Here is a 26,199-nt window from a genome sequence, read left to right on the forward strand (position 1 = left end):
AAGACATTAAGTCACTGAGCACAATAAAGAAGGTTGTTTTGAGATTAGATACGGATACAGTCACATTGAGGAGCACATGTTGCTCAAGGTGCTTTCCTTTCTGACACTTTGTCCTTCATAATGTAAATTAAATTTGTGCTGCTGTCTCGTATAATGGAGGACATACAGTATTGTTTCATGGGTCATAAGTGTGTTATGTGAGTTAAAAAAAAAAAAAAACCTGTTACGTCTAAAAGCAAAATCTAAGCACTTCCCCTTTTGTTGCTACACCCACTCATTTTAAGTCTTTGTCCTCATCAGGGTTCTTGTGGTGTGGAGCCAGTCCTGGAATCACTGGGTGCTAGTTTAGGAGGGTTACACCCTGGGTGGGACACAGTCAGTCAGTAAAGGCAATTTACAGTCACCAATTCACTGATTAAGCTCATTATCAATTAATCTTATGATCAAATGAAATTCATCTAACTCAGAAATTTGTGCTACAGTATCTCTAACAGCATAGCGTCAGTGCTTTGCAGAATGAAAGACATAGGCAGTGATCTTCTGAACTTTATTTGTCTATATCATAAACATCCTTGAGCTAAATTATCAAGAAAACTCAGTCCAGCGTATGCCCTGTCTCATCCTTCGCGGACATTCTCTGGACAACTCTGGCCATGCACTGGACAAGCTATTATAGCTAATCAATGAATTCATAGAAAGATAGTGTTAAATAGTCAGGGGTGCAGTGGTGCAGCAAGTTTGGCTGGGGGCCGCTCTCCGGTGGGTCTGGGGTTCAAGCCCTGCTTGGGGTGCCTTGCGATGGACTGGCATCCTGTCCTGGGTGTGTCCCCTCCCCATCCAGCCTATTAGTGTGATGATTGGTTCATATGGTGGATTGTGACAAATTAACTGTACTGTGGAATCATGTTTCTGCATCCAAAATTCTCCTTCTGTTGATGTAATGCACGCACTGTGTTATCCTCTGAGATGTATGTCGCTTTGGAGAAAAGTGTCTGCTTAATGAATACATTACAAATGTAAAAGGCAAAATGGACTGTACTACAAATATGAAATAATTACAAATCTGACATGTGTCGGTGCCTTTACTGTCACGCATTAAAATGCCCTTATATTTTGTGTTTTAATTAATTTTATTAATTTTAGGTGACCTTTTCTTGTCCGGGGATTCATTCGGATTTCGTAAGCACTCAACCCCGGCACAACAACGGCAATTCTCCCAACAGCCTGACTGGACGGAGCGAGGAGAGCCCGTTATGTGAGGAGCGGCTGACTGTAATCGCGTGTGCGCATCAGTATAACGTATAACGTGCGCAGTCTGAGACATGAATGGAGAGATGGAAGGAGGTTGCCCGCTCACCCGGTTCCCGCTCCCCGCCCCCCCCACCTGTCCAGTTTGTGGTGGTGGTGGTCCATGCCTCCCCCCACCCCCCCCGAGCCCCCGACCCCGCTCCTCAAGGTTACCTCGCGCTGGTACATAGGTGGGGAAGGGAGGCTCTCCGCGCGACACTGCGGGCGGATCGGGCTCCGCGAGCATCGCTTCGCATCAAAGAGGGGAACCGCTCCACATGTCACGTGACGGGCATTTTACACACAGTATGATCGCGCAAACCCAATTTAAACAGATGGGCTGCGACGCGCCGAGGAAGCAGTCGCTGCAATATCCGTGAATGCATGCGTATATATTGCGTTTCTTTTGGTGTTTGCAACTTATGCTCGAGGTCCTAAGTGTGTAAGAGTCGTTCCCGGTGTGGAGCCGCTTCTCTGCGCGCGTCCGAGGCGCCCGACGCGACGGAGGAGGAGGAGGAGGAGGAGGAGGAGGATGAACGCGGGACCCTCAGGTGTGTGAGAAGCTGGGACTCAACCAGGAAACTTTGTTTGCTTATGGCCTGAAGGTAAGTGTCCTGTACGAGTGTCATCATGTGTGTTCATCCTCATCAAATGTCATTTTTTTCAAATTAAATCAGATCTGACAGATGTTTCAGAAGAAATGCAGATATGATGAATGATCAATCAGAAATATGTTTTAAAAATTCATAAATATATGAGAAACGCATCACTGTACTGAACACATGCTGTATTTGATGCAGAATTGTATTTTTGTGTTATTTGTTATTTTGCAGGAAAGGGTTAATGGTGTAGGATTTGTGGCTGCTTTCGCTGACTGCTGTGTGTGGAGAAATGATGAGCCATGTGACTTGTAATTTACGGATTTATATCAAAAGTGATTTTTGATACCAGTAATTGGTGGCATTTATTTACAAGGTCATATTATGGGGGAAACACATTTTATAAATTAAAACAATAGACACACAGTCAGTTTTCCAGTAATAAGTAATGACTATTTGCCTGCACGAAAGAGAATTATTTCAGTGTCCTGAAACCAACTGAACCTTTACAACCATCTTAAAATTTATCCACTGTACATATAATTCATGATGTTGCTGGGTATTTTTCTGATGGGCAGTTCTTCTGGCCTGCATGAGTGTTATTTTAATCAGTTTTTCAGTATCAAAAGGGCTTCTTTGAGAAAAGAAATACATACACACACACACATTTTCAGAACCGCTTGTCCCTTACGGGGTCACGGGGAACCGGAGCCTACCCGGCAACACAGGGCGTAAGGCCGGAGGGGGAGGGGACACACCCAGGACGGGACGCCAGTCCGTCGCAAGGCACCCCAAGTGGGACTCGAACCCCAGACCCACCGGACAGCAGGACTGCGGTCCAACCCACTGCGCCACCGCACCCCCTGAGAAAAGAAATATATTTGGTTTAAAAAATAATAATAATAATTATAATAATAATTACAATGGAGCTGAAGGTTTGTGTTTCCAAAATCACTGCTTTTGGGTGTCAAGCGGAAAGCCAGTAAGATGCATCTCTGAAGCAAATGGCTATGTGGAGAGGTGTGTAAAATCAGCGTTACATGCTTGTCAGTGTATATACCTTGTTACTGAACAGTTTTTGGGATTAGTGCATCTGGCAAATCTTTGCCTTCACTCATCCGAGGGAAATGCTGCCCATTTCAGCTCTTAATTTCCTGTAAGTCAAAGCACAGACTGTAGGTGTCTGTGTGTTTGTGTTTGTGCCCAGCGATATCTTTTTAGATACCTGACATGGTGGTTGGGGTGATATGAGTTTACAGCTCACCTTTTGGTTTTGACACACCCCTGCAGCCACTTCTTCTGCTATCGTCCCCTTGTTGATTGATTATCTTGGTGTTTGGGACTTTGCCCCAATTTTTTAATTAGCTACCCCATTTTACAGCATGTGATGTTTAAATAAATTAATAACTGAGCTTTTTTGGGATTGCTTCTCATATCCTCTTTTGAATACGTATTACTTCAAACATGTTGCCCTCACCTACACCCATACCAAAGAATTAAAATATAGATGTTCTCAATGTATTTTATTAAATTATAGTTATAACTGCTACAACAGCTTGCCAAGCAAAACAAGTAAGTTCTGTTAAATGCTGTTTTAACACTCTAAAAATGTCATGTTTAAAGTAATTAAGTGCTGCAATTATATATTGCAGAAAATATGCTGGTCTATTTCAGTCCAGCTTGCTTGAATTCAATCAAAATGAGTGTGTTTTATCATTATCTATTAGATCATTTCCCTCTGCTGTTTTCAGAGAAACCTTCACAACAAAAAACAATGGAAACAATGTAGTGTTTCCATAGTTTTTTTGTATTAACCGGTGCAGTGGCTAAGAGCAGTACAAGTCAGAGTTAAAAAAGTGAGATTGTTGAAGCACAGTCAGTTTGTTCAATCCCAAATTTATGGAGCTGATGGGATATCAGGAATGAAGTGGTTCCAAAAGAGATGCATTGTGAGATCTTTGTGAATGCTGAAAGTGATTCAGCAGCTCTGAGGGAGAGGGGGTGCTTGTTTCACTACATTAAGTTTTTAGATGACGACATGCCAGCGTCAAAGCGCACTGGCTTTACTGTGACAAACAGGGTTTTTTAAATGCAGAAAATTGTCATAAAGTTCTCTGGGGTTTCATTTCCATTATGAATCATCAGGTGGGCTTCAACTCCGCATTCAAATTCATCCCACAGTCACAGTCATCTAAAACATATTCAAGCTTCATACATGCTCAACATGCAGACCCATGCATCTACAGTAATGTACTTGAGTGAATGTTCACCAAGACTACTTGACACGAACCACGTTTCCGGTCACGGTTGCTTGCGGCCCCCTATGTTGGTTGGCCTAGTCTTTGCAAGGATTTCGGGTTCACCTGTAACCTTTTCTACAGAGGAAGAATTACAATGACCAGTGTCCTTCCCTCTACATGTCATATGCTTCTAAGTGAAAATTTCTTCTGCCTGAACTCCTTGTTTTCTAGCTATTCATTATCACAACATAGAAAATCCAAGATTTATATTAAGTTTATTGATGCCCTTCAACAAAAATTTCATAAATAGCCTAGGGGGTTATCTAAGTGCACCCTGTGATTATGCAGCTCCGGCTGCTCCGTAATAGTTCAGGCTTGGATGGCACTGCAGCTGGAGCTTTTCCAGGAAGCACTAGACTGAGGCACAATCCAAGGCTCAGATGGGGCCTCAGGGTGGAGGTTCGTGGGCAAACTGAGAGCAGGGCTCAGCTTCCTGTGTCCTTGGGAACTCGGCAAAATCCCCACAACACACAACGCACAACACACAAAACATGTATCGAATGTTGCGTGAACTCCACATGTATAGTGCTGCTCGAAAGTATGTCAAGTCCTTGTGTAAATTCAGTTTTACCACAAAATGGTCATTTAATAAGAAGCAGTCTTCCTCATCTGACCCAATATGTTTGTAATGTGCAATTCCAGATGCAGGTTTAGAAGAAATTATGCATGTAGTTAAAAAAAACAGAAGTAGACCGCTTGGCCCATACGGGGTCGTGGGGTGACGGAGCCTAACCCAGCAACACAGAGCGTAAGGCTGGAGGCTGAGGGGACACACCCAGGATGAGACACCAGTCCATCGCAAGGCACCCCAAGCAGAACTCGAATCCCAGACCCACTGGAGAGCAGGACCCGGTCCAACCCACTGCACTACCGCACCTCCCTTTAAACCATAATCATTTATTCATTTTATGAGTTTGTTTCAAGATTTAACATGTAGATAGACAGTAAGTATATAGTTTAATCATAATGAAATACACACACACACACACACACACACACACACACACACACACACATTTTCAGAACCGCTTGTCCCTTACAGGGTCACGGGGAACCGGAGCCTACCCGGCAACACAGGGCGTAAGGCCGGAGGGGGAAGGGGACACACCCAGGACAGGACGCCAGTCCGCCACAAGGCACCCCAAGCAGGACTTGAACCCCAGACCCACCGAAGAGCAGGACTGCGGTCCAACCCACTGCGCCACCGCACCCCCCTCATAATAATGAAATAAATAGATTTATTTTAATATTTTATACAAGAATGATGACCAACCCTACATGGTTCACATTCCTTCAAGCAGCTCTGTGTGAGCTGGACAACACACACATGCTGGGTGAACGCAGTAGGACGGCTTCCCTAAAAGCAGTACTGTGCCTGTGGCATCTGGGGTTACTTACCTCTGTGAGGTAAAGAGAACTGAGACACGTCGCCGATCTCTGCTCCACTATGTATGTGGTCCTTTACAGCTCATTGTACTATCATGCTTTGACATAATCGTACTTTAAGACCTCGTGGTGAAATCCCATCTGTATAACAGAGCAAAAACAAAAAAAGTAAAATCAGGCTATTCAGTTATTTTAGCAAGGACGCTCCAGTTCAGACGCCCGTATGTGCTATAAACATTTACCCACTATTCACTTCAGCCATGGCTAGACTCCCAGTGCACAACAAACAAAGTGTTCAGTCGTAAGTCTATACATTATGGATTTATAAAGTATTTTAAAAATAAGAGCCTGGTTGGCTCAGCATTTTGTTACCACAAAGTTCATGAGACCACATGTATTAAACATTAAAATTTAAATGCCTATTATTATTTATGGCAATAAATTCAGATTTATTTAATATTTTTCTATAAATAAAATCGCATAATAATGTTTTGATGGTACAGGCATCTTACAGGATCTTACTTCGGAATCTGTTATCTCATTAATTCCTCAAGTCCTCTCTTTGCCTCAGTGATACACATCTGAAAACGAATAAATATGTCAGAACAAGGCAGCATGAGAGATGAAAGCTGTCTTTGAAAGTGTTTGAGAGGAAATGAAATCTAAAAACCAATAAGCAACCTGTTTGCTTGTGTGGCACTTGATACACAATCATTTACATGCACCAATAGATACACTTAAACAGACTTATTGCTCCCAAGCTTTAGGTGAACACCTTTGACAGATATTAATTTGGAGCGTAAATGACAACGTTTTCATATGTGAATTGTTCAGCTCAGTCACTTTTCACGCAGCTTGTAGCACTGGTGCCTTACAGTACAGGTGTGGGTTCAACTCTGGCTCAGTCTGTGTTCGGGTGGGTTTCCTCCTGGCGCTCCTGTTTCCTCTCACAGTCCAAAGAAATTTGTTTTAAGTGCACTGGTGACTCTAAATTGCCCTTAACATTAATCTGTATGAGTGACTGGATGCATGGTTAATTCTGCTGAACTGGTGTCCTTTTCAATGTGGTACCGTGCATCATGCCCCATGCTTCCAAGGATACTCTCTGGACTGCTGCAGTCCTGCATGAGGACAAGCAGTTATCAGTAACGTATGAAAACATTTTTAAACAGACTTCTGAAAAAAATGATTATTTTTGGTTCCCTTAGCATCGGTGATGCTCCTGGCCACAGAATACCAAATAGACTGGAGCTCAGTCTCAACAATATATGAACAGTAAGCTTCAGTTTCAGTGTGCATCGGTTCGTAACCAGTGCCGTACAGTTTGATGTTTGTAGTCATGTGCTTCTGAGCCATGCAACTCAGGTGGACATGACCAACTTGTGTCCTTACCTCCCTTAGGTTGACTGAAATTAGCTGCAGATTTTATTTTCGACCACTGAATTTATTTTTCGCAGAACATTAAAGTTTTGACCCATCTGACTATTTGAATGGGCACATTAAAAAAAGATGGAACAAAATGTAAAACTGTAGCGAAGAGCGATGGAGACAGAATGAATTATGTCTAACTAATTTAAGACACAGTATGAAGAGCTTTAGGTTACAGGTGAATCAACGGCTTTGTGTGATGCAGGACCTGAGGGCAGGTGAACTATGTGTCTGCTGTTGCCCCTGGGTCGGCGAAGCCTGCGGATGCTCTAGGGAACAGGTCCTTTGCGCAGGGCTCCAACAGCAGATAGGAGTAATGAGTCCTTCAGTGGTTCATTACTGTCCCCTCTCAGGGCCTCTTAGCACAGCCAGCTGCTCCAGCACCTCCTTCTAATTAGCATAACCCCATGTGCCATAGCCGTGACAGAAAGAGGGGGCGTCACTGAAGTCTGATGAAGCAGAAAGGCTCTGAAGCCCACCTCGTTCCTTTCGGCCACTCCACCTTCATGCTCCACCTTGTAAAAACCTTCCATACTAAACAGCAGTTTCCAAGTAGGGAGATAAATCATCCTCCTTAAAGTATTGTAGGTTGCTAGACTTAAAGATGCAAAGTCACACGGGAGGCTTGTATGTGCACATTTGATAAAATGTATCTCGCATGAGATCTGTTGGACTTGACAATAAATCTGCCCAACCACCTTGGACTGTGATTGTTCAGGGAAAGGACTAGTGTATTATCCATCTTGTCTTTGACTCTGATGGAGGGCTCACACCCGCCATGAAGCAAAGCTGTGGAGCCCCCCTACTTGGGACAGAAAAGCAGCGGTGGTGGAGTGGTGGTGGGTTTGTGGAAAACTGCACCTGAACGTGAAGGTTACTGCAGTTTTTATATCCACGGTGACTGACAAATGGGCAATCTCAGGGGTTTGGTCTAAAAATCCTCTCCAATTTTTCTTTACTTACTTGCTTATGCCTACTACCCCTCCTGGGGCGTAGGCCACCAACAAGGGCTCTCCAGGCATCTCTGTCTGAGATGTCTTGAGTACTTGTTGGCGTTTCTGTAGCGGTGTGGGTTTTTTACGGGATGGGGTCGCTAGCCCCATGCCCAACCCTTCTCCTTTATCCGGGCTTGGGACCGGCAGGGGACCCCGAAGGATTCCCTAGGCGGAGTTAATTTTTACTTTATTGTAGAAAAACTAATAAAACATATAAAGTTACTCACCATTTTAGAAGCCTGAGACATAAAATGCAAAGATGTGGTTCAGCACAGGACAGTGGAACATTGGTCAACTGTGGAAGAAAGACTGCCAGTAAAATCACCGTAAAGCGGCTAAAAGCCACTCGTTTGTTTCTCACATTTAATGAGTTATACCAAAGGTCCACAGTCAAAATGGAAGGAGGAATAACACTGGTCCAGGATTTGGGAGACTCAGAATTGCATTTCTGCATGTTTCTGAGTCCTTTTCATTTAGCGGACAGAAATCAAACTGATGGTAACAAACTTTAGAACGCGATGGCTGTACGAACAGCTGCACGCTGATTCTTTGCTCTCAGTCTGTGTCCATTTAAGCTACATAAATGAACCTCAAATCATGCATAAAAACAAGTTTGAATTATTTCTGGGTGGTTATCATGATGCTGAGGGTCCACAGAAAGGGACGGTTTCTCAACGCTGTTCTGCAACTTGAAACATCTTTCTTTGGTAAGTCACTGTGATATTTTAAATTACCATTGCCATAGAAACCGTTGCCCTTTCCCCTGTAACATGAGGACGTTCCACGATCTTGTCCATATCAAAAGAACCAAGGTTACATTCCCCACAAAAATTATTTTTGAGTTTTAGTGTGCTTCTTTTATGTATGTATTTTTAGACAAATACCAGTAGATGCATCAATGGACCATCTTGATGTTGTACAGGAGAATATTAAAAATGCCACCAGGTGAAACCAAATATACAAGACAAAAAAAAACTGTTACTGCATTCAGTTAATTCAGTTGGCTGATTTGTTCGGCTAACACGTGAACTTCAGTCTGATTCTCATTATAAAACTGTCATTTACTTCTTTCAAAAAAAATTGTCATTCTTTTAAAAAAAAACATGATGGTGTTTTAATTTCTCTCTGTGGGTTTTTTTGCCGTTGCACCTCTCGCAGTGATGTTAGCTAATGGACCTGATACAGAGACCTGGCAGTCAGTTTTTGTACTCTCTGTTTGAACCCAGTTTTAATTAGTGGAGGCCCTGGGGACTATCCTTCAAATACCCCTCCGCTCTATGCGGCGAAGGAAATGACCTGAGTACTGCAAGCTCTGTGTCTCAGCCTAAATGCTCAGAACACAGGCATGGTCTGTGCGTGTGTCTGTCTATGAAAAATGCACCTGTCCTCTTTGCACGACTTCAAACATGCAATTTAAATTAAAAAGAAAATTAAAGCTTTGTTGGTTTATTCATCCGTCCATTTCCAGAATCCACCCATCGAGTACAAGGTGGCAATAGTGCAGGACTAATCCCAGGGAGCACAGAGCAGAAGGTGGGGGGTACCTTGGATGTGATGCCAGGCTATTATATCATTGTCATATACATACTTACACACATAGATACACACTAAGGGGGGCTATGATTCCCCAGTTCACTTGAAACCCCACAGAGACAGAACGAGAGTAGGACTCAGAGTCCAAGAACACTGTGAGGCTCCAGCATGACACACGAGACCACAATGCCACTGGCAAACTGCTTTTTTACTGTCTTAAAAAATATTAATCAGTCTCTTAATATGAAATAGTTTATTTTGTAAAAGCAAAATTAAAAACAGGATTTTGCACTCCACAGACAAATGCGTATTACATTCAAAAGTGGAATTAAGGCTTGCATGCCTCGCTGACATGAAACGTCCCCGTCCTCTTTTCTGTGTGAAACTCAATTTTTTAACATTCGAAATGCAGCATGATTAAACCATTTCAAGACTGGCTCTCTGGCTTTGTCAAATGTTGGCAGTCCTTTCAAAATAGTACCCTGTGAAATCTGCATGGCACAACAGTCTCTCCTTGTTTTTTTTTAATGCATCTGCACAGGTGTGTTATCGGTTTTGTACAAGAAGGCCAGAATTTTTCCAGCTCTGCAATGATCTTTCTATAAGCTGAATGCTTACAAAATTTCCAACGCACAAGTTTCACCAGAACACAATATGCCCTGGGGACACAAGGCTCACAAAAAAATCGAAGCCTTTTTCGTCACATCAACACAAAAGGATAGGAGTGCGGAGAAATGGTTAAGGTGCTGAATTATTAATTTGCTTAAGCAGGCTCTTCAATTCACAGTTTTACACTTAATCATCAATGCTAGTTGACAGAGGTCCCTAAGACAGACATTGTCTTCCACATCACACTGTTCCTTCTTTGAACTCCTGCAATTTACCACGAGATCTGTTTGATGTGTGAGTTTTCCTTCATTAAATCTCCTTTCAGGACGTCTAATTTTACCATACGGTACCTCGCCATAAACGTATATTCCATCTGTGGCTGCTGCAGTGATCAAGTCCAGATATGCCCATCTGTTCCAGAGGTTGGCAGTGATGTATCTGTCACTGACTGGCCTGTATGGAACCCTACTGTACCCAAATTTGACCTCTGTTGTAGCTGAATGCTTTACTGTTTGACAGTTAAAAGATGTAATGGAAAATTTGTACTTGTAGACTTTGAGTTACTAAGCAAGCAGCAGTACAGTTGTGGTCCTCTCAGTTGTGGGCTGTTGCTAGGCACTTCCAGTAGTGATTCCTCTCGTGTTTTACTGTCTGTTTCCATTTTGACATCTGTCACAAATAGTCAGTGTTGGTGAAAGCCGTGATTTTTGAGAAGATAATCCTCAGGATGCATGAAGTTCATACTGGCTTGGGAACACATTCCTCAGTTTTCATTTGGGTAAAAAAATATTGACTGGTGTAAAGCTCATTCTTATTTGACAAGAAGCTCAGCTTAAGTTGATGAAAAGCTCAACATTGATTGTTATAAAGGTCAAGAACCATATTCTTTACTGATGAGCTGCAAAACCAACAGATAGTTATACCAGTCTAAATGCACAGAACATGAACACTGGAAGGTACTGAACATCAACATTTAAGTAATAACCTCTTACAGTATTTGATGTCGTCTTTAAAAAGTGTCTTGTACCTCTTATCATAGTGTCTGCAGCTCACATGTAATTTCATTCCTTCACCTTATTTACACTGCTCACTTTACCCTTATTATTGAGTTGATTTTTAAATTACCCGTTAAAATTTTTGGCTTCAAGAAACACCAAACGTTTTCATCTGTCCCTTTAATTATTAATCAAGGTAATCATTTTCATTGCTTTAAAAGGAAAAAGCATGTAATATGTATCACTTATATATGTGTGATACATATTTTATGATACATGTACATTTGATGATACATATAGATGATACATATTAGATTATATATATTACATCTATACTTGTATATCTGTTCTCTGGGAATGTATCTTAAAAGTTGCTCTGTCCTTAGGCATCTATTGAAATATGAAACAAAACACACAGCACTTGTGTGCACAGTACCTCAGGCAGAAACTGAATAAAATTTGATGCAGAGCACAGTGGTTCATAATCATTCAAGGGTGTTATTATGAAAGTAGTTATTTTATATATCCATGTGTCTACAGCAAAAAAGGTTTAACAAATGAAGGATGAGCATTGGCTGATTCACTGAGCATCAGCCGTCAGAACAGCTGAGAAAATGTAATTTCAGGATCCGCTGTTGGTACTGTAGGGTTTAATGTACTGTGAATCGATTCTGCTGGAATTTGGACCCCAAAATAACCTGCCACACCTAAATGATTCTCGGGGAGTTAAAAAAAATAAATAAAGAAAGAAAAGAGGAAACTGCTGATTGAACTGACCTCAGCTATTATCCTCCTGTGTCTGAGCAACAACATCACAGGACTGCTCAGAAATATTCGCTCATCACCTACTGTGGCAGCAGGGGCAAAGGACCTGTCCATCCTTATGCTGCTTCCTTACTGGCACTGACACAAAGATCCGTTTGTGTCACCCTGGGCATCACAGGCAAAGTCAAAGACTCTTAGCATGAGGGAAGTATCCCAGCCCACGCTCTCCCTTGGGGGACTGGAAGATGGTCCAGACAGAACCTTCCAGGAGCTGCATAAGCCCATCTGCCAGAGCAACCCCTGTTCTCCTGCCAGAGTTGACAGCAGGAGTGTGTGGGAGATGCAGGGGTCCAACTGCATCAGCCCATGAGAAGTTTTGAAGAGCTTACCCAGAACTCTTTTACGTATGCCATTCAGCAGCATTTTTTTTTTTTTTTGATGAATTCAACTGAACTTGCAGCTTTAACCTTTCTTGGGGTGTGGGAAAAGGAAAGTTTGTGAACACTCAATGTAAAAGCTTCTGGAAATCAGAGCAACTGAATGACTTGTCCGAGATAACATTTACAACATGGGGAATTGCTGCTACTCGGCAGCTGCTCTTTGACAGCTTGTCACTGATCAGCATTAATAATTCACTGTCACAAGTAACCTTCCTTCGAGGAAGTCAGTTGTCTAGTTTATTGGACGCATCGCCATACTGACGTGCATCGGGTTGCGTTTCATTGCGTCGAAAGTGCCGTGTGAATCTGTGAATGTGACATGTGTTCCAAGGAGAGCTGGCTTCAACATAGCCCTGATGTAATCAGCCCAAATGATCACACACCCTGAACACTTCCATCACAAACATTTCTCCACAGGGGTCAGGCTTTTTCTTACAGCTGATTTTAAATACTCTTCATTCAGCCGACATGGTTTATTCCTCATGTTTTAAAACCACTTTTCCCAACTGAATGTCGTAATGAGTGATGACTCCAACTTGAGCATCTGTGTACTTCTAAAAAAAAAATCTGTGCTAACAGGCTTCAGAAGACTTCATTGTGGGGCAAGCTGCCCTAATGCAACGAAAATTACGAACAGCTTTAGCACCTGGACACAATAGTAGCCAAGCAGCCGTTCTGTAAACCATGTAGTGATCCACAGGAGCACAAGATGAATGAATGTGCCCCGCCAGACAAATTTGCCAGATGTGTTGTTTGATGAAGTAATATTTCTTCACAAGGTCTGGCCCATAAGTAAAAGTCAGGGCTTTTCAGTAATCGGTGTCTGTTTAGAGATAACTGTTCTTTCATTCCAGTGTGACCTTTTCTCCACTGTGATATCTAAGCATAAAGCCACATAAAGGTAATTTATATAAACAGTTGTTAATGTATTAATGAACGCTAATGATAGATATAAAATGCTTATATATTGAGAAAAACACCACAATATCCATTTTAGTTCTCCTTGAAAGTATGTGATCCCTATAGGGATGGTCATTGTTCTTGAATAAAACTTAAAAAAACGTATAAAATCTAAATTTTAAGTCTTAAACTTACGTTTATGATTTATACACCTAATTCCACTTACCTACTTGGTCTAACCAGTGCAACTTGGGGTTCACATTTTTGCCCCCGTAGTACTTCTGTTTTTCTACTAAACACACGATTTCCTCTAAACCGACATACAGAATTGGTCATTATACACATATTTTGTCAGATGGGAAAGACTGCTTTTGACTGAATAACGATTCTGTGGTAAAAGTAAGGGACACAAGGGGTTTCAAGCAGCACTGTGTGTTTGTATGAAACTGCAAACAATACATCGTTTATGTTGATTAATTAGTATTTTATGACTGATTATTTTATTGTTCAGCATTACAATTATGCACTAGAAAAATCACCACAATTACGTATTATTGAAAATATGTAATATTATTCTCAACTGCAGAAATCCAGATGCAGTAAGTAATTAATTTCCCTGTGATGGACTGGTGTCCCATCCAACATGCCTTGTGTCTCGGGGATAGGCTACTGATGATTGTGTCCCTGCACTGGACAACCAGTTAGCAATAATACATTAATGAATTATATAGCTAATCAACATGTTGGTCATACATTAAATATAAGCGTTCCTTTCCTCCACATAATCTGCAAGAGCCATCAATGACTTTGTAATATAACTAAGACTTACTCAACCACCAGTACTGAACTCTTCAGCTTTGTATGTCCTTTCAACATACTGGCCTACGCAAGTGCATGTGATTCATTAAATATGGGATAAAATATGTATGCAGCACATCAAAGCCATGTGTAGGGAGCTCAGAAACAGGATCATTTTCTGGGTCCCATTGAAAGCTACCCTCAGTACTGTGAATTGTCAAACAAGGGGTAGACCATGTAGATGATGCTGCTGTTCAAAATGATCTATATCTCTTCCTGGGCCTCACTCTACATTTCTGCTGTTTAACATGCTGGGTCCATTTTGACATCTGAACAGGTTAGCAGGATGAGTTTGATCCAGGCTCCCTCCTTTCTTGGTGAGTTTATTCTAGTTCCACCTTCCTCTGGCACTAGGTTTAGTGAATGGGCATTAGAGAAGAGTATCGCTGATGTGAATTTGCAATAAGTTTCTCCTTCCTGCTGCACCAACGATCTCCACACACTCTACAAATTTACCTGGCAGGAGGGGTAAAACATATGGCAGAAACCTCTCTTAGCTTGTACTTAAGCTCCTAAGGGTGCGCTGAAGCCCAGTTTAATCCTGTCCTGTGGCATTTTAATAATTAGAATTATTTATATTTCGCAGCATGACTGGGGATTATTTATATACATGTTGAAGTAAATAAATGACATGCAGCAAATGTGCAACTGCTTGTTTGCATTTTACAATGTTAATTTATGATACCATAAACAAGGCTATTCACAAACCCACAGGATTCAACCTTTTACTATTATGGTTAGGACAGGTACTTCTCATACACAGTACTTGGGTGCAAGAGTTTCAGGTTCACCTTCTGTATATTTAACTTTGTGGCAAGCATGCACTTTGTTAAGGACATATTCTGAAAACCATGTTCATGTTGGAAGAAATTACATGCAGCAGGTACTCATTTTTGTCTGGTACTGGGTGTGTTCCCTCCCCCTTCGGCCTTGCGCCCTGTGTTGCCGGGTAAGGCTCTGGCTCACCGCGACCCCGTTCGGGACAAGCGGTTGATGAGATTGGATGGACAGAGGAAGGTACTCATTTTTTCTCTTTTTCCTCTAGTTTTCAGGAGCTGCTCCTGGCCTCAAAGACAGAGGGTTCATGGATTTCATCTCTGAGAACACAGACAATGACACTATTTATAGCAATGACACGGGAGCCTTCAACGGCACGGACCGCTCTGTGAGGCACCAATACAACTACTATGCTATGCTGCTGACATTGCTCATCTTTGTTATTGTCTTCGGCAATGTGCTGGTGTGCATGGCTGTGTCGAGGGAGAGGGCCCTACAGACCACCACCAACTACCTCATAGTCAGCCTGGCTGTGGCTGACCTGCTGGTGGCCACCCTCGTCATGCCCTGGGTGGTCTACCTGGAGGTGAGCGGGAAATAAATGTGTTCATACAGTTGCGCCATTAGTTTGTGAATTTCTATGGATAAGAACACCTCCACTGAACAAAACAGGTATCTGCAGCCAAACACTTCCACAGTGTAAGTACAGAGATGGCATAGACCTTAAGAACGTTTATCAGTAACAACAATAAAAATAACACCACAACCCTGCACTGAGCAAGGTTATTGATACTATAGATAGATGATTAGATTAATGGATGGATGGACAGACAGATAACAGCTATTACGTTATTTGAAAAAAACATGAAATAAGGTGCAATCGCTCAGCATTTTGTTTTCAACTGTCAAGCTTTTCACAGTTTCAAGGGAAGCCGAGAGGTTTTAAAATAACCAGTTGTTGGAATGCTTCCTTAGTGCTTTGAACATACTAAGGTGACCCAGTGACCAGTGACATTTGCAACAGAAAGTAGAGCAGAGCTTGGGGTGATAAGCCAGCCACACTCTTGCAGGTTAAGAATGAAGAGAAAGGTTGAGGATAACAATGATCTAACTCCACATGCTTGTCTTGATCTGTATAGAAGCTCCTATCTCCATGGTTATGGAGTCCAAAAACCAGAAAACTGGTTGCCCATTGAAACCCCCTCTCCAGTTATTAGCACACATTTCACCAGTGTTTGACTAACACTAGCAATTGTCTCACTGCATTCATCCATCAATGCGAGAATTTGAATTGACAGATTACTACTACTGACAATAAAGTAAGGGTCAGGCTAGGACAGGGTTAGCTGCTTAATAAGTCTCCTTTGTTAAACAGCAGGTAACTTAGCAGTCACGGCTGCTGCATTGCACTTCAAAGATCCAAGTTTGAATCCCACTTCCTGCTGTAGTACCCCTTGAGCAAATTAAACACCCTGAAATTGCTAAAGTCAGAAAATTACCTCCCTGTATAAATGGGTAAATCATTGTAAGTAGCTTAGTGTTATAATAAGCTTTGGATAAAACAGTCTGCAAAATAAATAAACATTACTTTTCTAAGGAGGTGATTCTTTTTTCACATTAGTATGGGTGACCTCCAAAAATCTTACATAGTTTAAATTATTTGCAGTTTTTTGATACTTCATAACATTCATGAATGTATTGTTCATTTAGAAACAGATTGCAATCACTTTATGCACCTGGAAAATACTTTGTTTTAATGGTACAAATGTGTGGTTGAGTGAATCTAGGGCTGAATCCAGGTGCAATCGTCAAACAATACACAAGAAGAGAAACAAAATTAGGACTGGTAGATATAAAAGGACTAACGCTTCTGGAACAGTTTTAATAACTTGTAAATCACTGAGACACACTTAAGACTCTGCAGTGAATGGTACTGCCAGTTCCCTTTTGAAAGATTGTCCTGTTTGTCAAATTCAGATCACAAGTTTGGGATATGATTGGACAAGCGGACAACATGTTCGGCAAGAATCATGCATCCTTCCATCCATTGGAGAAGACTAGACTGCACATACATCCAGAGTGCTGGAAGCCAGTAGAAAGGTTTTTGAAAGACAGGGAATTGTCCATGCAGTTTATTCTTCTTTTTTAAGAGAAAACTTTAAAAGCAGTGAATGAGATTTACAAAGAATTACATCCCTAGGACCTAAGAAGAAGGTCAGATTCTTTACTCTCTTTTTACAGAAATTGGTTTTTCTGGTGGTCATGTTTTAAAATAAAGTGCACACCTATCTTCCATACAAGTATGATACAGGCAAAATTATTTGGCTTCAAAAATGTGTAAGTGCCTAGAATTTTATTGAAAGCATGAATACAATTAAGTGATAACAGAACTACCTAAAATGGTAACTGTAATAGCAGAGTCAGTGGATTAGATCAGTCCTCAATAATAAAAAAAAAGTAATTTAACATGGCATTTTAAAGCAACTCCTATTTTGAACAGAACTGTAATATTTAATTTATAAATTCTTTTTTGGAGGACTGGGAAAGTCCATATGGTGTTCCAGTGAGATCAGTTTTCACAGCAACAGTGCTAACCATTTAAATTTGCATTTAGCAGACACTTTTCTCCAAAGCAGCCTACAGTTCAGAGGAAAAAGTGCATTCGGCAGCAGACACACAATTATTAAAGCATAGCATGTTCATTTGTTACCGTAATTTTGCTAGCACGCATTACTCGTTTGGCTGACTATAGAAGTGACATAGAAAAATCAAAAAGCATAGATAACAATAACAGATGGTGAACCACTATGCAACTATCTGTCCTATTGTTCTGCTTGCTCTGGATTGTGAGAAACGGCTTATTTTTTTCAGTTGCTATAGAGCTGGTTATATTCAGCAAGGCAGCCAGTATCAAATTCTCAAATGTGGAACAACACACCCTCGCTAGGATATTATAAAATCCATGAATGAGCTACTTTAAGATGTTTCATGAACACAGTCAAGTCACTTGGAGCGGACTGCCTTCAGAAATAAACATCATGAGTTTCATTATAGTCCTCATATTATGCTAGGTAACTACTTTAATGGCCTAAATGGTGTGTTAGGCAACATTAGCAAATCCCTCTTGATAGTGAGTGTCTAGCAAACAGCCTGTCAACACTTTTGATCACAAACACCTGACAAGGCGTGTTTTGCTAGGTCACATTACTTTGAGAAGGTTGAAGTACCAATGGAAGCTTTGCAATCTGTGTCAAGACAGCTATTCGCATGTTGTCTTGGATCTAATTTCTCTGACATCTGAGATGTTTCTTCCGCGGTGATTCTCCACAGATCTTTGGGTTTTTGCATCAGCCCAATATAGTTGTCTATAAACAGTCTGGAGTTTGTATAAAGAAAATATAGGGACAGGATTATTAGACCAAATATCCTTGCCCAAGGCTGAGTTGTGGTGGATCGGAGCAAATATCACAGATTGAGGGACAGGGTGCAAACTAGGTAGGATACATTGTGGACGGGACACCAGGCCATTGCAGATTTCCTGTAATCCTCCACAGAACATCAGAAGTTGGTTCAGTGCTGGTGGGCATGTACAGGAATTAATTTTTCTTTGACAAACAAGTTACTGGGGTTAGAAGGCTAATTGGTAATGTTTGTTTTCCAGGTGGTTGGAGAGTGGAGGTTCAGCAAGATTCACTGTGATGTCTTTGTCACCTTGGATGTCATGATGTGCACGGCGAGCATCCTCAACCTTTGTGCCATCAGCATCGACAGGTGAGCATATCGGGTCACAGTTGGTGTTTCCTTTAAACTGTGCATTTCTGCATGGGCATACGGTTAATTAACCACGCACACATGGCAAAACATGGACGCATAAACCGACAGTCAGTGGGCATTGCTTGGTGGCTGCCTGCTCCTATCAGGCCAGTATGTCCTGTTACCACCCTTGTCTTGCTGCACTTGCTGATGCAATTTTCTTTTCACAGTCTTACACCTCATATCATGTCACATTACCTAACTTTGTCATCTTGGCACACATATTTTGGCTAAGACTAAAATTGTGAACAAAAATAGTTTTTTGCACATGCAGACTCTCAGAAATTAAAGAGAACGTTGGTGACAGATCATGTGTTCCCTCACCTGTTGCTTACATCATGGCCTGTGTTCAGACCAAGTGCAATGAGAATTAAAACCTGACCTTGATAATCCTTTATATTATTTCCTGTATATAGTTTCACTCATGTGGTGCTGAGGAGCACAATTTAAAAGGATTTTTTTTAAATCGTCACTGCCCGGAACCTGTAATCTCTATGATTTTCATTAGAACAATGAATGGAAAATATTACGTTACACAAAAACATATGCACACACATATGTAATGTTAATGGTTTTGAACAAAGTATCAATTTATTTTATTATCTTGAGAGGATATAAGCAATTTTTTGTTTCTCTCTAGAAATATGTGTTTAAATAAATATTTATCAGTTTGGTCTTTGATTTTAGGAAGGACATGTTTTGAGCTCAGACTAAGATGATGTGAATCTCAAAAATGAGAATCAGAATATTGGTCTGCTCCAGCACCCCAGGGCCAGTGAGACAGGCTTGTCTACTTGAAGGATCTGCCTTAGAAGTACGTGGTCAGTCCAGGTCTGTCTATCAAGGGCTTTTATTAACATGAAAAGAAAAATCCAACACCATTATTAGAGTTCCAGATGCAATGGGTCCAACTGTTATGAGTGTTCAAGTATCAATTTTAGAAGTTCATTTTTAACTCTTTTCTTCTCTTGTCTATTTCAAAACTTTGTTTTTGCAGAACACAACCTGCTGTTCTGCACCAGTGGTTTAGTAGCAATAAATCGGACCCATACAGAGCAGGAATGTAGGCATCTATTAGTCACCTCACTTTCAAAGCATTTATGGCTTGTTTATTGTGTTGCTGAGTGCTGTTATCAATAACAGGATGGTGAACATCCTACATGTTTGTGGAATGAATCAGTTAGCAGGCGGAATGAAAGAGTTTCTGCAGACAATGTAGTTTTTATTTTCTCTCGCTTTGGATTAGTTTTGATCTCAGTGTAGCTCAATGTAAATAAAAAAGAAGTCGTGCAGTGTGCTTTTTGTTATAACTGCATCCGAGACTTTTGCAGAAGCTGGCCAGCAAGTAAACTGAGGTTCATCTCTATTACCACACTTTTATTGCTTGTATGGCTACTTAAGGAATCCGAAAGTGGCCAGATGCTGAAAACGTTGCACATGCTTATTTAATGACTCAGTCAACAGTTGCCATTGGATAGAAGGTTGTAGAGTTGACTTTAATTTTCAGTACTTTTAAAGAACAGTTTTTCTATTGACTGACTGATAATAAAAGTTTTGTAGTAATCAGCTGTCTCATTCACATTTTATCCTGCCTTACAGTCAGTGTTTCGTGAATTGGCTGTGGAACATAAATGGAAAGTCTCACTGAATTTCAGTTTAATGCAGCTTCATCTGGTTTTCTTACAGAGTTTTACTCATGAATAAATTAAGAGGCACCTGTAATAATAAAGTTGGGGACGCGGTGGCGCAGTGGGTTTGGCTGGGTCCTGCTCTCTGGTGGGTCTGGGGTTCAAGTCCTGCTCTGGTTGCCTTGTGACAGACTGGTGTCCTGCCCTGATTGTGTCCCCTCCCCCTCCAGCCTTACGCCCTGTGTTGCTGGGTTAGGCTCCGGCTTGCCGCAACCCCTGCTTGAGAGGAGCGGCTTCAGACAATGTGTGTGTGTAATAATAAAATTCTATTAATCTGGTTACGATCAGACGTCTGGTCCCAATTTTGTTCGTAAGCTGAGAACCCAGTGTACAACAGGCACAAAAAATCCAGAGTGAGCTAATACTTGTTCATGAAGAAGACTTGGTGTCATTTTTAACTCGTTTTCCACTCTTTTACCACAACCCCTTCTACCACGTTTCCACCTGCCCAATTAAAAACCATTTCCCACCTGATCATTCATTCCCCACAAACCCCACTTGACCCAATCCCCTCGCCCCTTGTTTGCAACCCCTTCCACAGGTACACAGCTGTTGCCATGCCGATGCTGTACAACACTCGGTACAGCTCCAAGAGAAGGGTCACGATAATGATCACTGTGGTTTGGGTGCTGTCCTTTGCAATATCCTGCCCTCTGCTGTTTGGTTTAAACAACACAGGTAATGGTCAAATACTTCATACAGGCTTAATTAAGTGACTTACCAGCCATTTAATTATGAGTTTTTCCACCAGAATAATGCAGCAGATGCCTACTTCAGACAGGAATAGTAGCAGGTTCTTACACGGATACTAATACAGTGTTCGTGAAATCATAAAGCACTACTTACCATTATGCAGATAATTGATTTAAACCCAACAATTTCTATAAAAAGTTATTTTGTTATTTTGATTTTTTTCCCCCCTCTTCATATGTTTCATACCTTGTGCTTTATAACTTTGTTTTCCTCTGCTTTTCAGCCACACGCAGCAACGCCCTGTGTGTAATAGCAAACCCCGCCTTTGTGGTGTACTCCTCTGTCGTGTCCTTCTACGTTCCTTTCATCATCACCTTGCTGGTGTATGTGCAGATCTACATTGTCCTGCGGAAGAGGCGGAAACGCGTCAACACAAAGCGCAGCTGTGTTGCCGCCGAGCCCGATGTGGACGTCACCCCGAAGGTGAATTGTTAGCAGTTTGTACAGCTGTCAGTCCCTTGTTTGCAATTTACACTGTCTATACTTGTCTGGAAACACATGTCAGCCGACACAGATACACAAATCAATTTCGCTGGAAATTCACAGCCCGTCGTTCATAACTGCACTGCTTCACTGGTGTGAAGAAGAGTAAAAGCGCTGTGTGACTTCTTTATGAAATGAAGCATCTTGCAGCAATCAAACCTACAGTGGAGCAATCGTGTGTGGAGGAATTTCCCCGAAGGCAAATTCTTGTTTTGGAAAGAACAGCCGGAGCCAGTTGCGCTGTACAACACTGAGGTGGCAGTCTTCGCTCTCTGGTTGAGGTTGGACAATGACGCTGATCAGCAACACTGTCCTGCTGCAGTGTTGTCCTATAGCCTTTGCTTTACAGATGCAAACAGGAGATAGCGTGAAGGTGTCCTCTAAAGGTTGTTTTCCACGACAAAGAACGGCATTGTTGTCCTGTCTGATGGTCAGCGGTACATTTCTCATATGGGAACTTGTCTCAGAACAAGCACTGTACAGTAAGAGGAACGTGGAGTGGAATGTCAGTGGAGAAACTGATGACTGCACTATGACAGGAGAGCGCAGTGGCAATTTCACTATAAAAACACTCCATTGCCTCCAGCAGAATTCTGTGGGAAAGCTGAACGTTAGGTCAAATGCTTCCTTGGTTCGGCTCACCTGTTGAAATTACACTGACCCTGTTATTACTGGAGTTTTGTGGGTAGTGGAAAGGCTGCGTGCCCAGGAAGACATTGTGCAAAAAAACGACCTTCACGTCCTGCTCCCCTCCTGCAGGGGAAGTGCACCCACCCAGAAGAAGTGAAACTTTGCACAGTGATCGTGAAGTCCAACGGCAGCTTTCCCGTCAGCAGGAGGAAAGTGGTATGTCATCGCATTGTTTCACTTTCCAGGAACAAAAGACCAACAGGGAAGTCTTAGAACTGTGGTGTGTAGCCGTTGTCTGTTTTTTTAGCTATTATCTCTGTGGATTTCCCACTTCCAAAATTAGGTTTGATTCTTAATGTCTTCTGTACATGGCAAGTTTAACTTCAAGGTACAGGTGACATTCATTTTTAATTTTACAAATTAGATCTGGTATGTGGGGAAGAAGTTGGCTATAAAAGAAGAGCGCGATGTAAGGGTGCAATTGCTTGCATTACATTAATTCATTAATTATTCATAATTCATTATAATTAATTCTTTTATTATCACTAACCGCTTGAGGTTACCATGATCTAGAGTCTAATATCGGAAGTATAGGGGGCAAAGCACGGTCCAACTTTGATAGGGCCATTTCAGGGTGATTACGGACACAGTCATATTACAGACAAAATGGTTAATTTAGTGTCGCCAATTAACCTGAAACACACATCTCTGGACTGGAGGGGGAACTGGAGCATTGGGGGAAGCCCTCGTAAATGCAGGGAAAATATGTAAACTCCACACACACTGAGCTGGGCTCAAACTCACAGTTAAACCCACAATTCTGCTATGAGAAGTGCTTGCTGTGTATATACTGTCACGTAGGCACACTCTTACTGAGAATCAGTATTACATAAAACATGTACTATAAAATGTTGCAATACAACATTTTGGACAGGGAGTTTACAACACAATAACATTTCACTGTATTTTTTAACCATGTGTTCTTATAGTTACTGATTTAATCCAGGAGCACTTGACCTTGTACACCTGCCATATCATAGTTTGACTCAGTAATGTGGGGTTAAGTAATTGAATGAGTGAACTGATCTTGTCAAAATTGAAAGATCTTCATCCAGGAGGCAGTCCAGTGTGGAGACAGAGCTGAGCTGGAGGTGACAGCTGACACTGATCCTCCAGGGAAGTGGAGGCAGAAATCTACAGGAAGAACACCCCATCTTATCGCCCCCACCGGCCCGGACCCCGTCCAGAGCTCGGCCCCTCCCTCATCGGCCGACAGCCCCCTTGCGGCAGCCAGGAATGGCCATGCCAACGACAGCCATACGCTGAGTGCGACAAAGGCCTTTGAGACCCTCGCCTTGCCTAATGGAAAGACCCGCAGCTCCGTGAAGAGTCTCAGCAAGAGGAAGATCTCACAGCACAAGGAGAAGAAAGCCACACAGATGCTAGCTATTGTCCTGGGTAAGTCAAGTCCTGGCACATGTGAAATTTTCTGAAATGCGATAAGATTATAAGATACGCGAGAAACTTTGTTAATTTCTACAAAGCAGCTGTTTTCAATTTAAATTCATTTTAAGACATGGGATTAGTTAGAATGAGGCTCATTTACACCGATCAGCCACAACATAGAAACCACCTGCCTAATATTGTGTAGGTCCCCCTCGTGCCACCAAAACAGCTCCGACCCAACAATCAAGGCCTCTGAAGGTGTCCTGTGGTATCTGGCACCAAGACGTTAGCGGCAGATCCTTTAAATCCTGTAAATTGCGAGGTGGGGCCTCTATGGATCAGACTTGTTTTCCAGTACATTCCACAGATGTTCGATCGGACTGAGATCTGGGGAATTTGGAGGCCGAATCAACAACTTGAACTCTTTGTCATGTTCTTCAAACCATTCCTGAACAATTTTTGCCGTGTGGCAGGGCCACTGCCATCAGGGAATACTGTTGCCATGAAGGGGTATACGTGGTCTGCAACAATCTTTAGGTAGATGGTACGTGTCAAAGTAACATCCACATGAATGTCAGGACACAAGATTTCCCAGCAGAACATTGCCCAGAGCATCACACTGCCTCCGCCGACTTGCTTTCTTTCCATAGTGCATCCTTCTGCCATCTCTTCCCCAGATATACAACGCACATGCACCCGGCCATCCGCATGATCCAAAGAAAACATGATTCATCAGACCAGGTCACCTTCTTCCATTGCTCCATGGTCCAGTTCTCTCGTGCTCATTGCAGGCGTTTTCGGTAGTGAGCAGGGATCAGCGTGGGCACTGTGACCGGTCTGCAGCTAAGCAGCAAGCTGCGATGCACTGTGTGTCCTGACACCTTTCTATCATGGCCAGCATTAAAGTTTTCAGCAATTTGTGCTACAGTAGCTCTTTTGTTGGATCAAACCAGACGGGCCATGTGCGTCAGTGAGCCTTAGACACCCATGACCCTGTCACTGGTTCACTGGTTGTCCTTCCTTGGACCACTTTTGGTAGGTACTAACCACTGCATGCCAGGAACACCCCACAAAACCTGTCGTTTTGGAGATCCTCTGACCCAGTCGTCTAGCCATCGCATTTTGGCCCTTGTCAAAGTCGCTCAGATCCTTACGCTTCCCACACATCAAATTCAAGAACTGAATGTTCACTTGCTGCCTAATATATCCCGTCCCTTGATAGGTACCATTGTGACAAGATAATCAATGTTACTCACTTCACCTGTCAGTGGTTTTAACGTTTTGGCTGATCAGTGTATAACTGTGATAATGAGTACATGTTTGAAATTAACTAAAAGTTGAGATGTGTTTTTCTATTGGATGTTAATTCTCTTTTGCTGGCTTTCTCTCCCGTTCTTTATGTCTTCATCTATCATGTCTCACAGGGGTGTTCATCATATGTTGGCTGCCATTCTTCATCACACACATCCTAAACACTCACTGTGCCACATGCAACGTCCCCGCAGGAATGTACAATGCTTTCACCTGGCTGGGCTATGTGAACAGCGCTGTCAACCCCATCATATATACCACATTCAACGTGGAGTTCAGGAAGGCTTTCATCAAAATATTACACTGCTGAGCGGGACTGCACAAATTTCCACATCCAAGTGAAGGTTTTGCAAGCACATCTCGACCAACACTGCTGTCTGCAGACGGGCTGAGGGCCGAAGCTTCAGCGGAGTGCACAAAGAGACCATCTGAAGGCTGGGCTTTCAGGTACAATAAAAGAATGTAAATGGGTGGACATCGTTCCATTCTCATTGAAATGATGAATAGAGTTTGACCATCCAAATAAACATTGTTGCAGGGTGAGCCGCTCCACTCTGCTGCAGAATGAGATCTGCATTGTGGGAATTTAGATTAGAGAAGCTATCTGGGAAATGAAAGTTTTCCAACGTGCTGACCTTATTTGATGTGACAAAAGGCACATCAAGTACTGGATATTGGGGGTGGTGTGGGGGTGATGTGACAGGGAGCTGAATGAATGCTTTAGGCTGTCTTGGTTGTTATTGATTCGCTAGTTATCCATTGATGGAAGAAGGATTGTAGAGAATGGATTATTGCCTGTGGCCTGAATGCACTTTGCAGAGTTTCCAAAAGGCTGCTTCAGCTTCATCCAGTATTAAAATAAATAATATTTCTGCATTCACCAGAATTGTCACAAATGCGCTTTAAGAGGTGTGCAGGAAAAAATAAGGGATAGACGCAAGTAATCCCCACAATGCTTGACAGAAAGTTTCATCTTTAAATGAACAAGCCGTCTCCTCATAGACTCGCTCTGAAATTCTGCAGAAATGTATCTACCAAGCCAGTGGCTGTGCAATAGAAATCCTTTTTTTTCATATTGCTGACTTTCACATCCGTTTTTAAAACGTCAACTTGTTGAACAAAGTATACATGTAAATACTGCAAAGTATGCAAGCCCCTGACAAAAATTTAATGCATGTTGCATTTACCATGTATTTTCATCTT

The 26,199-nt window shown here is 42.0% G+C and overlaps 1 protein-coding gene across 1 annotated transcript; it reads left to right on the forward strand.

Annotated features, from left to right (window-relative positions):
• The first annotated feature begins 1,858 nt into the window (after positions 1-1,858).
• On the forward strand, positions 1,859-25,621 carry drd2a (dopamine receptor D2a). Its single transcript, XM_018742734.2, has 8 exons — positions 1,859-1,892; positions 15,141-15,458; positions 18,534-18,643; positions 20,915-21,051; positions 21,350-21,549; positions 22,369-22,455; positions 23,343-23,697; positions 25,110-25,621. Exons 2-8 carry the CDS (start codon positions 15,180-15,182, stop codon positions 25,304-25,306), a joined length of 1,365 nt encoding a protein of 454 aa, XP_018598250.1. The 5' UTR covers positions 1,859-1,892; positions 15,141-15,179; the 3' UTR covers positions 25,307-25,621.
• Positions 25,622-26,199: the final 578 nt, after the last annotated feature.

The sequence above is a fragment of the Scleropages formosus genome, chromosome 10 (genome assembly GCF_900964775.1).
Source record: "Scleropages formosus chromosome 10, fSclFor1.1, whole genome shotgun sequence".
NCBI classification, from domain to species: Eukaryota; Metazoa; Chordata; class Actinopteri; order Osteoglossiformes; family Osteoglossidae; genus Scleropages; species Scleropages formosus.